The sequence below is a fragment of the Apium graveolens genome, chromosome 3 (assembly GCF_009905375.1).
Source record: "Apium graveolens cultivar Ventura chromosome 3, ASM990537v1, whole genome shotgun sequence".
NCBI lineage: Eukaryota > Viridiplantae > Streptophyta > Magnoliopsida > Apiales > Apiaceae > Apium > Apium graveolens.
In genome coordinates, this window is record NC_133649.1 from 19,324,654 (window position 1) to 19,337,988 (window position 13,335).

General features: G+C 39.4%; 2 protein-coding genes and 1 non-coding gene across 4 annotated transcripts; 2 read left to right on the plus strand and 1 right to left on the minus strand.

The window, feature by feature from the left end:
• Positions 1 to 4,092: 4,092 nt before the first annotated feature.
• LOC141711898 (nuclear transcription factor Y subunit A-10-like) lies at positions 4,093 to 7,776 on the plus strand. Of its 2 annotated transcripts, none has more exons than XM_074514599.1 (6): positions 4,093 to 4,348; positions 4,816 to 5,149; positions 5,708 to 5,826; positions 5,928 to 5,993; positions 6,371 to 6,511; positions 7,012 to 7,776. In XM_074514599.1, exons 2-6 carry the CDS (start codon positions 4,915 to 4,917, stop codon positions 7,396 to 7,398), a joined length of 948 nt encoding a protein of 315 aa, XP_074370700.1. In that variant the 5' UTR covers positions 4,093 to 4,348; positions 4,816 to 4,914; the 3' UTR covers positions 7,399 to 7,776. The 2 variants fall into 2 exon arrangements, with proteins under 2 accessions (XP_074370700.1, XP_074370701.1); XM_074514600.1 differs by lacking the exon at positions 4,093 to 4,348 and adding an exon at positions 4,574 to 4,715.
• On the minus strand, positions 5,281 to 5,353 carry TRNAK-CUU (transfer RNA lysine (anticodon CUU)). Its single transcript has one exon. It is a non-coding gene; the product is annotated as a tRNA-Lys (tRNA).
• Positions 7,777 to 8,180: 404 nt separating the features above from the next.
• On the plus strand, positions 8,181 to 10,497 carry LOC141711899 (33 kDa ribonucleoprotein, chloroplastic). Its single transcript, XM_074514601.1, has 4 exons — positions 8,181 to 8,721; positions 8,909 to 9,010; positions 9,602 to 9,910; positions 9,998 to 10,497. Exons 1-4 carry the CDS (start codon positions 8,308 to 8,310, stop codon positions 10,082 to 10,084), a joined length of 912 nt encoding a protein of 303 aa, XP_074370702.1. The 5' UTR covers positions 8,181 to 8,307; the 3' UTR covers positions 10,085 to 10,497.
• Positions 10,498 to 13,335: the final 2,838 nt, after the last annotated feature.

Below are 13,335 nucleotides of genomic sequence, written 5' to 3' on the forward strand. Positions count from 1 at the left end.
TTTTTCTTTTTTAGCTATTATAGATCAGGGTCGAACCCATATTATGTAAGGTTTTGGAAAACCAGACTTGAAATTGAAGAGTTCGAAATTATTTCAACCTATGGATGTTTGAGTTGTGATAATACTTGTGTGGCCCATTAAGCCAAGTTTGAATATATTAAAGTATCGGAAAAATGAAGGAGAGAATGCAAATAAGGAAAGTAGCATAGCCCCGCAGGGTAATAAGTTTTAATACAAACAAAAGTCCAGACATAAATTAAGGATAAAATTACAAAATAGAAAAACTACTCCTCCATGCGGGAGCCTTCATTCTCTTTCTCCTTATCAGCGCCTTCAGCGTCCTTCGCAGGAGAAGCGGGAGGAGAAGCAGTGTTAGGATCCAAGATGCGATCATCTGGCTGAGGAGAGTCGAAGAGGGCGTCTATGCTGTCCTCTGACTCAGCCTGCTCAGGACTTATAAAGTCCTTAGGGTCGACTAAGCCCGGGTACTTCTCAGAAACAGCCTTCACGGCCGCATCCCATCCCTGAGTGAACTGTAGGGAGTAAAGACCCTCATCATGAATCTCCATGAGATTCTTAAACTTGTCAGAATCCATGTAGTCATCAATGAGCTTATCCTTATCGCTCCTAAGTTTCACCAGCTCGGAATGAGCCTTAGCCAGCTCCTCTTTCTTCGTGTCTAGCTTCTTCTCTAGGACCTTGGCTCTCTCCTCCCACTTCTTCATCTCCTTTTCAAAAACATCAGAGTTACCCTTCCAAGATCTAGCCTGATGTAGGGCCGCCTGGAAATAGGTATTACTCTGCAAAGAAATATGTATGAGTTGGCGCAAATTTATTGGGATACAAGAAAAGTTGAAATTCACAAAAGGAAGAGAAGAAAAAAGAAAATTACCGCAGCTTGGGCTTGAGAGCCCAGAAGCTCAATAGTCTCGACATCACTCCCCGTAACAATGTCAGTGAAATCATGGGGAGTGATGGAATGGTACGACCAATCCTTGGCATGTTTGGTGGATCCAACCACCGTATCGCTCCTCCTGAAGCCCCAGTTAGGCCTGAAGGAATGTGCCTTAAGTGGAGGATCCACATCGTCCCCCAGCTCGACCACCGGGACGTGGGGCTTAAGGAAAGTAGGACCGTCAGGTTTGCTCCTGGGATCCCTGTTTAACTTGGCCCTCTTCTGGCGGCCAGATTCCCCCTCCTTGGGCCTATTGACGTTATTAATAGCCTCACAAGCTGAAAGGAAAAGCAGAAGGAATATTAAAATCCAGAAAAAAGAAAAAGTACGGTTAAAGAGAAGGAAAAATAATTTCGCAGGTATAAGTTTACCCTTATCACTGGCCTGGGAGAGACCAACTTTCTTCAAGGAAAACTCCTCTAAAAGGGTCCAGGTGTCTGTTTTCCCATCGTCTGAAATTAAGGCTTGGTAGGCCACCTCCTCCTCATCAGTTAATCTGATGCTACCAGGACTACCATCTGATACTTTGCAAAATGGCCTACGGAAGAGTGTGGCCCAATCACCCCCAGCCCAGGTCAACCTAACAAACTCATCCCTCCATTTAGGGTTGTTCTCGACTATAGAGTTACTATCAAAGATATGGGGAATTTTGGGCCGTTGGCGAATTAAAACCCAGCCCGGCTGACTCATGGAACTATTATAGAATTGGAAAACTTTCCTAAAGACTGCTACGGAAAGAGGAAAGCTATTCCTGAGACAAAGGACCATAAAACAGATAATGTTCCTCCAGGCGTTAGGAGGGAGTTGACAAGGGTTGATTCGTACATCGGCTAGTAAACGAGGAATAAATTCGTGAAATGGGAACCTAAGACCTGCGGTCAGGGCTCCTCGATAAATGAACAGGGTATCCCCCTCCCAATTACAAGTCCTATCCCCAGGGGCGGCTGGAGTGATCCTAAGGTGGGGTGGAAGTCTGTACAGGGTATTCATAGACTCTATCCTACCATCTAACTCATGAAAAGTGTTACCATGATTATACGAATCTAACTCAGACAGAGAAGGATATTCATCACCTCTCGAGTTAATCATATCAATGAGGGAAGTATATGGAGATTGAATTTGGATGTTTGTACCTCTCTTAGAGACATTCATCTTCTGCAAACGAGCTAGGTCACGGTCCGCCATTAATATGCTTCGGTTGAAGGCTTGAAACCCAGAAATACTTGAGAATGGAGGAGCTGCGGTGGCTTTGGTCGCCGGAAATCGCCTTCAAAAGGGAGAACTTTAGAGAAAAATGTGAGATGAAATGAGAAGTGGGAAGTGAAGTGAGGATTCTCACTCCACACTACACTTATATAGGCGAAAAGCTCGGCATACGAGGCGTTTTTAGGCCCATTTAGCTAGGCCCAACCTAAAGGCCCATCTACAAGAAGTATCAGGAACAATCTAGAAGCTCCTGTGGAATTTAAAAAGTCAAAAATCGACCAGAACCTGAATATGGTTCGATCAGAGTCCTGATCGACAGAGAAGAGAGTCCTGATTGATATGCTATTCGAACAGGAGGGAAGAAATCCCCTAAGATCGATCAGAGTCCTGATCGATGCAAAAGAGAGTCCTGATCGATATCTTATTCGAACAGGAGGGAAGAAATCCCCTAAGATCGATCAGAGCCCTGATCGACAGAGAAGAGAGTCCTGATTGATATGCTATTCGAACAGGAGGGAAGAAATCCCCTAAGATCGATCAGAGTCCTGATCGACGGAGAACAGAGTCCTGATCGATATTCCATTCGATCAGAATGGTCGAGAGCCATTTAATTCGTTCAGAATCCTGATCGAAATCGATCAGGAATCCTGGTCGATTAAGCCCGTGTAGCAACCGACTAGGGTGTCACTTTGAAGGCCAATTCGGTCAGAATCCTGATCGAAATCGATCAGGAATCCTGTCGACCAGAGTGTAAGATCCTGAGCTAATTCGATCAGGATCCTGATCGATTTTGGCTGCATCCTGATCGATTTTGTCTGCATCCTGATCGATTTCGAATGCATTCTGATCGATTTTAAGCCAGAAAATTAAGGATAAGTCCCAGGAAATTAGGGAAAAATCCAGAAAATTAAGGATAAGTCCCGGGAAATTAGGGAAAAATCCGGAAAATTAAGGATAAGTCCCGGGAAATTAGGGAAAAATCCAGAAAATTAAGGATAAGTCCCGGGAAATTAGGGAAAAATCCAGAAAATTAAGGATAAGACCCGGGAAATAAGGAAAAAATCCCGGAAATAAGGGAAAAATTCCTGGAAATTAAGATAATTCCTGAATAAAAGGAAAAATTCATTGTAAATGTGTAGGTCGCTCCACACTTTACGGAAAAACGAAACCCTGTAAGGGAACAAATAGACTTAACTTCTGCGAAACCTAATTAATGTTTCCCAAAAGTTGGGGGGCAAATGATAGGGATAAATAAATTATGATTGTATAATTAAATACTGCATTAATTGTACAAGCTGTGGGCTGCTAGGCCCAATAAAAAGATATATGAAACTCAGACCAGAAAGGTTAAGCCTGATGGACCAGATCATGCCTGATGGAATAAAAAAGGCCCAAAAGCCCTAATTATTAATTAATTTCGTAATTAATTAATAAGGGAAAAATCAGCTATTGAGAAGAGTCCCGATAAGGATATAAATCCTTATAGATTAGCCTCAAGGGGACCTAAAAGGATAAGGAATCAGCTTCCTACTTCCTAGGACTCCTAAGTCTATCCTAATTCAGAGGCTTGTCCACCAAGTCTCCTATACCAAGTCCAATTCAAGGACTCCCACATCTATATAAGGGGCCTCACCCCACAAATCAGAACTACGTTTTTTGGCTTGATTCTCTAATTCACAGAGATACGTAGGCATCTCGTAAAGGCAGATTGAGTCACGAAACACGAGAGCAGCCATTAAAGGCCTTGAGCTCCCGAATCTTAGTATTAAATACAGCAAGTAATAACCTTGATTTCTTATCCATAACAGTAGTCAATAAAATTCATTTTCTGAAATTTTTAATCCGATGCCCGAAAAAGATATTAATATATGAATTATCTTCCCGTTCCTTAAATCTTTTGAACAATTCTCTGTGGAGTAGATCGAATCTGGGTGGGTTCGGAAGTGTCATCCTAGTGCATGACAAAAGCTAATAATCAAGTAGCTTTATTAAAATTATTATTGTTGGTGTGGTGAATGGTGATTGACGTGTAGTTCCACTAGACAAGCTGTAATTAAAACATCCTCGGCCGTCCGTCTCTTTCCCTCTCTTTCCTCCTCTCTCTCTCTCTCTCCGTCGTTGTAGATAAAATTATACCGACAGTGGCTCCGCTACGCTCCTTGTGGCTAGGAAACCATTCTCAGACTTGTTAGTCACTACTCTTCCCTCCTCCTAATTTATTCCTTCACTTGAGTAAATAATTTACATGCTTATCTCTCTACTTAATACTATTTTCTCTCCATAGTTTCTGGCATAGTGTAGATATATATTTTTATATAATTTTAGCCACTTATTAGGTTTCATTCCTCTTTCTCCATCCTTATCCATCTTATCTTGTTACATACTTGGGTAACTTTAATTACCAACTTCTTTTTTATTTTTCTTCTTACCCATGACAAAGATTCCTTTTGGTTCTTTCCTGTATATATCTATGTTTCAACTACTCTTTTTTGTCCCAAGTTTGTTGTTCTTGAGTTACTCTTATGTTATTCTGGGATCAATCAAGTCAAGTACAGTAATTATACTGTGCAGTTATTGTTAGTTTTTGTAAATTTTGCAGTTATTGGTTCTCGATGGGTCACTAATTGGTGGGAATCTACTTTATGTTTTTTCAGAAACAAGTGCTAGAGTGTACACATATAAGGTATTACTCATCTTTAGATTGCAGCTGTAGAAGAAAAGCTCCACACACACATAGATCATTGACATAACAGATGACTATGGATAGTGTATATAATAAAGAAGAACATGAAGGGGCTGCTGCTGCATATAGTCCCACTGGCCACTTGTCATCATCTGCTTCAGTTCCTTGGTGGACTGGGCTTGGGACTCAAGTGCCTCTTACTCACTCTTCTTGCCCATCAAAATCTTCTTCTACTGGAGGCCAATTTACCCATGATGAGGCCCAGCTCTCAAAAAGAACATCAACTCAATTCACTATCTTTCCAGGTAATTATAGCAGGCAGATTCCTTTTCTTTTAGTATACGTACACATGCCAAAAAGTTTTTAGAAACCTAAGAGGGGCAATGATCAATGGCCCTTGGCTAGAAATAATATATTGAAATGTAAACTAAAAATTCGCCCACCGTGGGGCTCGAACCCACGACCACAAGGTTAAGAGCCTTGCGCTCTACCAACTGAGCTAGACGGGCTTGTTGATTTGCTTCTGATTTACCTTTTTTATTGAACTGACCTATAATCTAACACTAAAAATACTGCTCAGGCATGGGCATTTCAACTACACTGCTAGTCTGATACACATGATTTAATAGTTGTAGAGAGGAAGTATATCTATGTACCAATAAGATTATACTCAAAACCTACATAAGTCTTAAGACAACAATTTATGATGTAGTGGTAATTAGCTAGTAAGCCAAAGTTCGTTATTTTTACATAAAACTTGATCTATCATTTTAAGTGTATTATTTTAATAGAAATGTAAAATAGTTGTAACGCTTAGTTTTGGGTTTGATTTCCTTTAATCAATTAAGTAATTTCTCAATCAGGTGATTGTCGAAGTCTAGAAAATGGTGAAAAACCTCGGCAATCTCGGGCAGCATTCTCAACTCAAGCAACTCCGCATGCATATGGCAGTGGTTTTGAGCTCGGATTTGGCAAGCCTGTGGTAAGATGACCTTCCTGAGTAGAAACTGCTTCATGTAGTTTTACGGCCTTAAAAAAAATTAGGGGATACTTATGGTTTTTTTATTCTCTGATTTGGTATAGAGCTCTGCCAACCCTTATGGAGATCACTGTTACGGAGTCTTCTCAACTTACGTTCCTCAGTTCACGGTTTGCTTCCCTTCAAATTTGGATGCTGCATAGTTTCTCTGTTTTTTGCTAAATGATCCTATATAGTTACTTCCAACTACTTTTGTAGAACTTCCACTTCACATTAATCAGTTATCTAACTTTAGCTTCAATTTTTTTTTTAGAAATATAACATAAATTTTCTGCTGATACCAAGATTATGATCAGTTCTCTTTTGGCTCACTGCACTGAACTATGAAAAAATGTGGGACCTTATAACATGATTATGGTTTTTTCTGATAATTAAAACCTAATTTATAATGTTCTTGTAAACGTGATCATTCTGCTGCTGTAACTGTACATTTAAATATTTGTCTCGTAGTTTTTTCTGATAATTAAATACCTTCGCGATAATCTAGGGCCGGGTTATGCTACCACTGAATTTGGCCACTGATGATGGACCAATATTTGTAAATGCTAAGCAGTACCATGGAATACTAAGGCGCAGAAAGTCTCGTGCAAAGGCGGAGCTGGAGCAGAAACTGACCAAGAGCCGTAAGGTAAGGTTGAAAAATTTAAGTTACGTTTAGAATTAAGAACTAGATGTTACAAAATTGGAGGAAACTTATTTTTAGAACAAGAGTCAAAATTGTCTGAACCAGGTATCAATTTAGATATTAAACATACTAAAACCATTGGTTTTGAATTATAACAGGCAGAGAAATCCAGAGAATAGAAGAAGTGAAAAGCATTCTGACTACTTTGATGTTGCGAATTACAATTCTACAACTCCTGTTAAAATGATACAACCATAAAAAAAATTGAATCCAAATTTCAGTGTGCAAGTTTAGCACAGGGGGTGGGTTCTTTTGTGTTCCTAATCAAAATTAGCTTCTTAAGTATCAATATTATCTAACTTGTCAGAAATCCTTTTGATTAAAACTTGTCAGTTCACAAACTGAAATAAGGTTGATGCTTTCTACATTATTCAACTGTACTAATGCAATGTTTTCTGGAGTTTGCAACACTCGGAAGTCTGAACTCTAGTTTTATTACACAGCCGTATCTGCACCGCTCACGCCACCTTCATGCAATGCGTCGCCCGAGGGGTTGTGGTGGCCGCTTCTTGAACACAAAGAAAACAGATGATGGTAAAGGAGCTACTGGTGGAAGACGACTTTTTCAGCCTACCAGGTCCCAAAATTCTGAAGTTCTGCAGTCTGATAGCAGCAATTTGACATCACCAAGGGAAGATAATTACAGCACACAAAATCTGTCTGGGTCAGAGGCGACCAGTATGTTCTCCATGGCAGATCTTAATCACTTTCCTATGAGTAATCTCCGTACAACTGGAGTCTCTCTTGCTGATATGATGAATGGCCACGGTGTTTTTACGCACAGTAAGTGGTTTGCAGAGGCTGACAGCTGCTGCAACCTCAAAGTTTGACGCAAGAGAGTGACGGGGTTGGTTTTCAAGTTCTTGGAACAATCCCGTCCTTTATGCAACCAAATGGATGACTCTGTTCCATTAACATTTGGGGTGCATAGGCAAATCATTCTTGGCTTTTCTGCAATAAGGTTGTCTCTGCCCGCCCATGAAGGTCCTCATTTCATGAGGCAGTCAAGAGATACTAAAAACTTTATTGCAGTATGAAAATGTAGCTGCAAATAGGTTTTGATCATTGTTTAAATAAGATCCTCAAACTATGGCTTATGTTTGTGACTGTTTTGAAATTGAGGTTTGGCGTTCGAGAGGTATTTGTGTGTATCTGATACTCTGCTGATGAAGCATCTGTTGTAAAATTTTGACTATATTTATTTTGTAGCTGTTGCTGTTTTGTGTTCCAATTTTGGTTGAAAGTTTTAAATTCCCTAAAGATAATGAATGGCCGAGTGTTCTTTCATCTTGTTTGTTCTTCATGGTTCATGCATCATGTTTGCACTCGGGTTAAAAGAGAATTGTGATGCCATGATTTACCGTTTATTTAACCTAAAAGCAAACTAGTGGTAATAGTTCGTTCTCTGTCATTCCAAATTCTGTATTGATTTTATCGAATCATTCATAAGTTTGGATCTTTCGAGGTTCTCGAAAGGTAAAATGCGTAAGTCTTTACTCAGACATGTAATGAAGTTTTAGAATACAAAGGGGTTATAAGATTAAAAAGAAAATCGTAAATTGAATTACTCCTCTTTGATATTGGACAAAAAAATCTTATCCCCTTATCTTCATTGCCTCTAAATTGTCCTCCTACAAAACTCTCCAAACAAAAAAAAAAACTCTCACCAATCAGACACTACCAAACAATATCAGCGTTTCACCATACAGCCATTTTTCACTACAATTCTGCAAATAAAAATGGCAACTTCTTCACTCTCCATTGCTGCTGCAACCGCCACTTCATCAAATCCCCTTCTTTTCAATTCAAGAAACTTACCCTTTGAATGCTCTTCAATTTCAATTCCACCATCAAAACACACACTTTTTACCCTCAAAATCAAACCCAACTTTTCTTTTTCACCCCTCTTCATTTGCTCCTCATCTTCTCTCAATCTTGAATTTTCCCAAACCACAGAGCCCCAAGAAGAAACAGAAGATGATCAAGAATTTGATGATTATGAAGAAGATTATTATGATGATGATGAAGATGATAGAGTAGAGTCACATTCAGCTGAAGCTGGAAGATTGTATGTAGGTAACTTGCCTTATGCTATGACTTCTTCCCAGTTGGCTGACATTTTTGCTGAAGCTGGTCCTGTTATTTCTGTAGAGGTTTGTTTCGATAAAGTTTCGATTTTTTTCTGCTAATTGATTACACACGCACATACCAGAGTTGAACTCCTGACCTCCCGCAACGGATACAAGAGCGCAACCACTGTAACAACACTTTGTTCTATTTTTATTAAAGAAATGTGTGATTTTTTGTGGTAATTGAGTTGGTGTTGTTGATTTTGGGCAGATTGTGTATGACAGAGTTACGGATAGAAGTCGTGGTTTTGCGTTTGTGACAATGGCAGGTGTGGAAGAAGCTAAAGTAGCTATTCGGATGTTTAACGGATCAGTAAGTTCCTTGCTTACCTTTTGAGATATTGAATTGATAAATGTAAGTACCATAAAAGCTTAAAGAATTGGATATGAAAAGAGCTCAGTTAAGAAAAATTTGGCTGCTGGAAATTCTTGTTTCAACTTGTGGAGCATCTTGCAAGTGTACAAGTTCAATTAAGCCAAATGTATGTGGTATAAGTATTTTATGGACATAATCAGGGTTGGACTTTTACATGTATTGTAAAGGTAGTTAACGTAAAGACCCTTGCTTTCAATAAAGGTTATGCAAGTTTTCGAAGATAATGAAAAATCATGGAAAATTTTGAAAAGTCCTGAAACGCAGCAGAAATGCATCAAAAGAAAAGTAGAAAATAAAATAACATTGTAAAGTGTATGTTTTTGTTACCTGCAATTGGTTTGACACAAGTGTGACCTTCTCTTGGAGTTTCGGAATTATAACGATGTACTCTGATACTAGAACCAAGGGAATTTGACGCAATGTTGATTGTTCTATATGCAAAAGTGTAACTTTGAGCCCTATTATAAATTGTGATTAATGTGCATTTGTTATAATATGTAATGGTTATGATGCATTGATGCTCAACAGCAAGTTGGAGGACGAACAGTGAAGGTGAACTTTCCTGAGGTGCCAAGGGGAGGTGAAAGAGAAGTCATGGGACCAAGGATACAGAGCAGCTATCAGTCATTCGTGGACAGCCCTCACAAGCTGTATGCAGGAAACCTGAGTTGGAGTGTCACTTCGCAGAAACTTAAAGAAATTTTTGCGGATCAGCCAGGTTTGTTGAGTGCTAAGGTCATTTATGATAGGCAATCCGGTAGATCTCAAGGCTATGGATTCATTACTTTTGAATCTGCTGAGTCGGTTGAATCTGCACTTAACGAACTGAATGGAGTGGTAAGATTTGGTTTCTATTGATAATTGTTATGCGTTAAACCATATTCAGCTATCTTATAAGATTGTATTTTGCTTGTGTCTAATAAGGACGTTGAAGGGCGTATCATGAGATTAAATATGGCTGAAGACAGAGCTCGACGAACACCTCCACCTACAGTAGAGAGAAATTTTTGAGAATCACACAGAGCTTGATGATTTGCATTGAATCTGTGAAAGTTCTTTACTTGAAAACGTCGATTCTGATGTTCTATGGAAATGTGTTTGAGACGTGCATATCAACTTTGTAATGCAGCTTTGTAGATGAAATTCTTCTCACCGTGATCCCTCTTTCTGTTTGGTTACGATTTCTAGGGCCTTATTACACTTGATGAGCACAGAAGCATGTACCTTGGAGCCGATTTTTTGTCTGGTGTCTAGTTGTGAAGGGTTTGTCATAGCTTATTAAGCTCCCAATGAGTGTACATGCTTATTATCTTTTGGTAAAAGTGAGCATAATTGGACTGTGAAATGTGCCTATAGTTATAGTCAGACTTCAGACATACCGTAATTGTCATCTATATCACCTCTTCATTGAGAATTTGGTGCAAGATTTTTCCGGTTATTATCCTGTTAATACAATCTGCGATTAATACATATAAATCAAATAAGTATGTACGTGAGTAAACGAAATCAAACAAAGAAAGAAAGGATATAACCAAAGGGAGATTCTCGAGTCCAGTTGAAACTGTCTCCTTAAAGTTATTTCGCCTCTCACCGTATGTGCGAGTCGATAGCCTCCCCGGATAAAACGAGATACCAGTATAATCGATAAATCGAATATACTCTCAGCGAACTTGAACTAAGCCCGAGAACTATCACAGGAATATTAGAAAAATTTAAGACTAAAGAGACCGAGAATGAAAGAGATGACTCTTATTCCCTTGACTTAATAAAACTGATGCCCTAAGACTCTATTTATAAAGAGAGACTTGAAAGGACTTGTTTTTTCTTTTAGATGTGGTACACGGTATTTATAAGAAAAACTAAGGAATAGGTTTGTGCTACTTTCGATGTGGTACAAAACCACTTTTCATATTAAAAAGTAAAACTTTGGAACATCAGTTCTTATTCACCTTTTACTCATTTTGAGCGTGTAAATATGCGTTGGAATCCCCTCGAAGAGGAAAATACATTCCAATAAATACATACCACTAACACATAATGTGTCTCACTCATATAGAGTCTTAAAATGATTCACAACTTAGTCTAAAATACTAAGTTTGTCCAACAATCCCCCACAAATGAGATTGATGGTCCACATAGACAGACAGACGCGGAGCTTGACTTGGTGATAGTTCCGGCGGTCAGATATAGCATACGATAGGTAGAGAATGCTCCTTGAACCTTCACCCGAATAAGTATATCGACTTTACTGGTAGACAGTATGACGCGATGTCCTTGAAATGTTCGACCGTTTGTGTAAACGATGACATACTCATCACTATATCTTTCCTGACTCATTCAGTTCTCATGATTATGTCCAATTTGGCCATGGAACATCGTCCTGGTTCTGCAGGAGTTTCTAAAGAATTGTGCCTCGCAATTCTCCTTTGAAGCGGCCTCACTTCTCTCCCACATAGGTGATACTCAACTGAATTCCATGTGTTCACTCATGAACTCCATGTATTCATCAAAGATCATTAAAAGCTCAAAATTTAACCTCGTACCTTACGGGTCTCACTGTTTCCTCATCATAGGATCAGGCCAGGGGTTACCCCACAGTGATTTGGTCATCATGATTTAGTTTTCCCATTGAACCAAGTTCTTGGGATCTCCGGTCAGTAATGGTTGGGTGTCCACCATAATGCCGTTAAGCAATAGACTTAAGGCCCATCCCTCTCGATGATATCTCAACCACTTCTCTTGATAACCCTTTGGTTAGTGGATCCGCGATATTATCTTTTGACGGTATATAGTCAATAGTGATAATTCCGGTTGAGATCAATTGTCTAATGGAACTGTGTCGTCGTCGTATATGACGAGACTTTCCATTATACATCGTGCTATGTGCTCTTCCAATAGCGGATTGACTATCACAGTGAATCCCTAATACAGTTACAGGCTTTGGCCATCTTGGAATATCCTCCAGAAACTGTCATAGATATTCAGCCTCTTCGGCGCATTTATCTAGTGCCACGAACTCAGCTTCCATCGTGGAATGAGTTATCACCGTTTGTTTTGAGGATTTCCATGATATTGCCGCTCCAGCTAATGTAAACACATAGTCACTCATAGACTTAAGTGCTTTCTTGCTAGATATCCGGTTTGCGTCAGTATATCCTTTTAATACTGCTGGGTATCTTCCATAGTGCAGTCCATAGTCTCGAGTTCCCCTCAAGTACCTTAGTACCCTTATGATCGCTTACCAGTGATCAGCTCCCGGATTACTCGTAAACCTACTCAACTTGCTAATTGAGTATGCAATGTCTGGTCTTGTACAACTCATGAGGTACATCAGACTACCAATTATCCTCGAGTATTCCAATTGGGAAACAGCTACACCTTTGTTCTTGGATAGGTGCAAAGTCATATCCACGAGTGTCCTAGCTTTCTCAAAGTCATCCTTAAGAAACTTCTCAAGGATTGTTGGTTTCCTGGATTACATGGAAACAACGTCTCAAAGAATGAGGCATTCCTTGATTCCATAATGGTATTCTTTTGAATATCAGGAATCTTGGATTCATGAACAAGAAACCGATATGCAGTACTGTGTGGAGGATATCCGATGAAGATACAATCCACAGTCTTAGGACCTATCTTCACCTTCTTCGGTGTAGGGATCAGTACCTTTGCAAGGCACCCCCACACTTTCAAGTGTTGGTAGCTTGGTTTCTTTTTCTTCCACATTTCATAAGGACTTACATCCTTATTCTTGCGCATCGTAATATTTAGAATATTATTTGCGCTTAAGATGGCTTCTCCCCACATCGATTGTGGAAGCCCAGAGCTTAACAACATCGCATTCATCATCTCTTTCAGAGTGTGATTCTTCCTTTCAGCCACACCATTTGACTGAGGGGAGTATGGTGCAGTGACCTCATGGATTATACCATGTTGTGAACAGAATTCCCCAAATGGTTCAACATATTCACCTCCACGATCACTTCGTATCGTTTTGATTTTCTCAGTCTGTTGTGTCTCAACTTCTTCCTTATAGATTTTAAATTTATCTATAGCTTCGTCTTTGCTTTTCAACAAATATACATAGCAGTATTTTGAACAATCATCAATGAATGTAATAAAATACTTGTTTCCTCCTCTTGTTGGAGCGAATTTTAAATCACATATGTCGCTATGTATTAGGTCTAGCACTTTGGTGTTCCTTTCCACACGTTTAAATGATGATCTCGTTAATTTTGCCTCAACACAAGTCTCACACTTATGTT

Excerpts from the sequence above, each read along its gene's own strand:
- LOC141711899 (XM_074514601.1), top strand. The coding sequence starts at position 8,308 with ATGGCAACTTCTTCACTCTCCATTGCTGCTGCAACCGCCACTTCATCA. Across the intron at positions 9,011-9,601 it reads TTCGGATGTTTAACGGATCA|CAAGTTGGAGGACGAACAGT; the intron begins GTAAGTTCCTTG and ends GATGCTCAACAG. Across the intron at positions 9,911-9,997 it reads TTAACGAACTGAATGGAGTG|GACGTTGAAGGGCGTATCAT; the intron begins GTAAGATTTGGT and ends GTGTCTAATAAG.
- LOC141711898 (XM_074514599.1), top strand. The coding sequence starts at position 4,915 with ATGACTATGGATAGTGTATATAATAAAGAAGAACATGAAGGGGCTGCT. Across the intron at positions 5,827-5,927 it reads TCGGATTTGGCAAGCCTGTG|AGCTCTGCCAACCCTTATGG; the intron begins GTAAGATGACCT and ends GATTTGGTATAG. Across the intron at positions 6,512-7,011 it reads AACTGACCAAGAGCCGTAAG|CCGTATCTGCACCGCTCACG; the intron begins GTAAGGTTGAAA and ends TTTATTACACAG.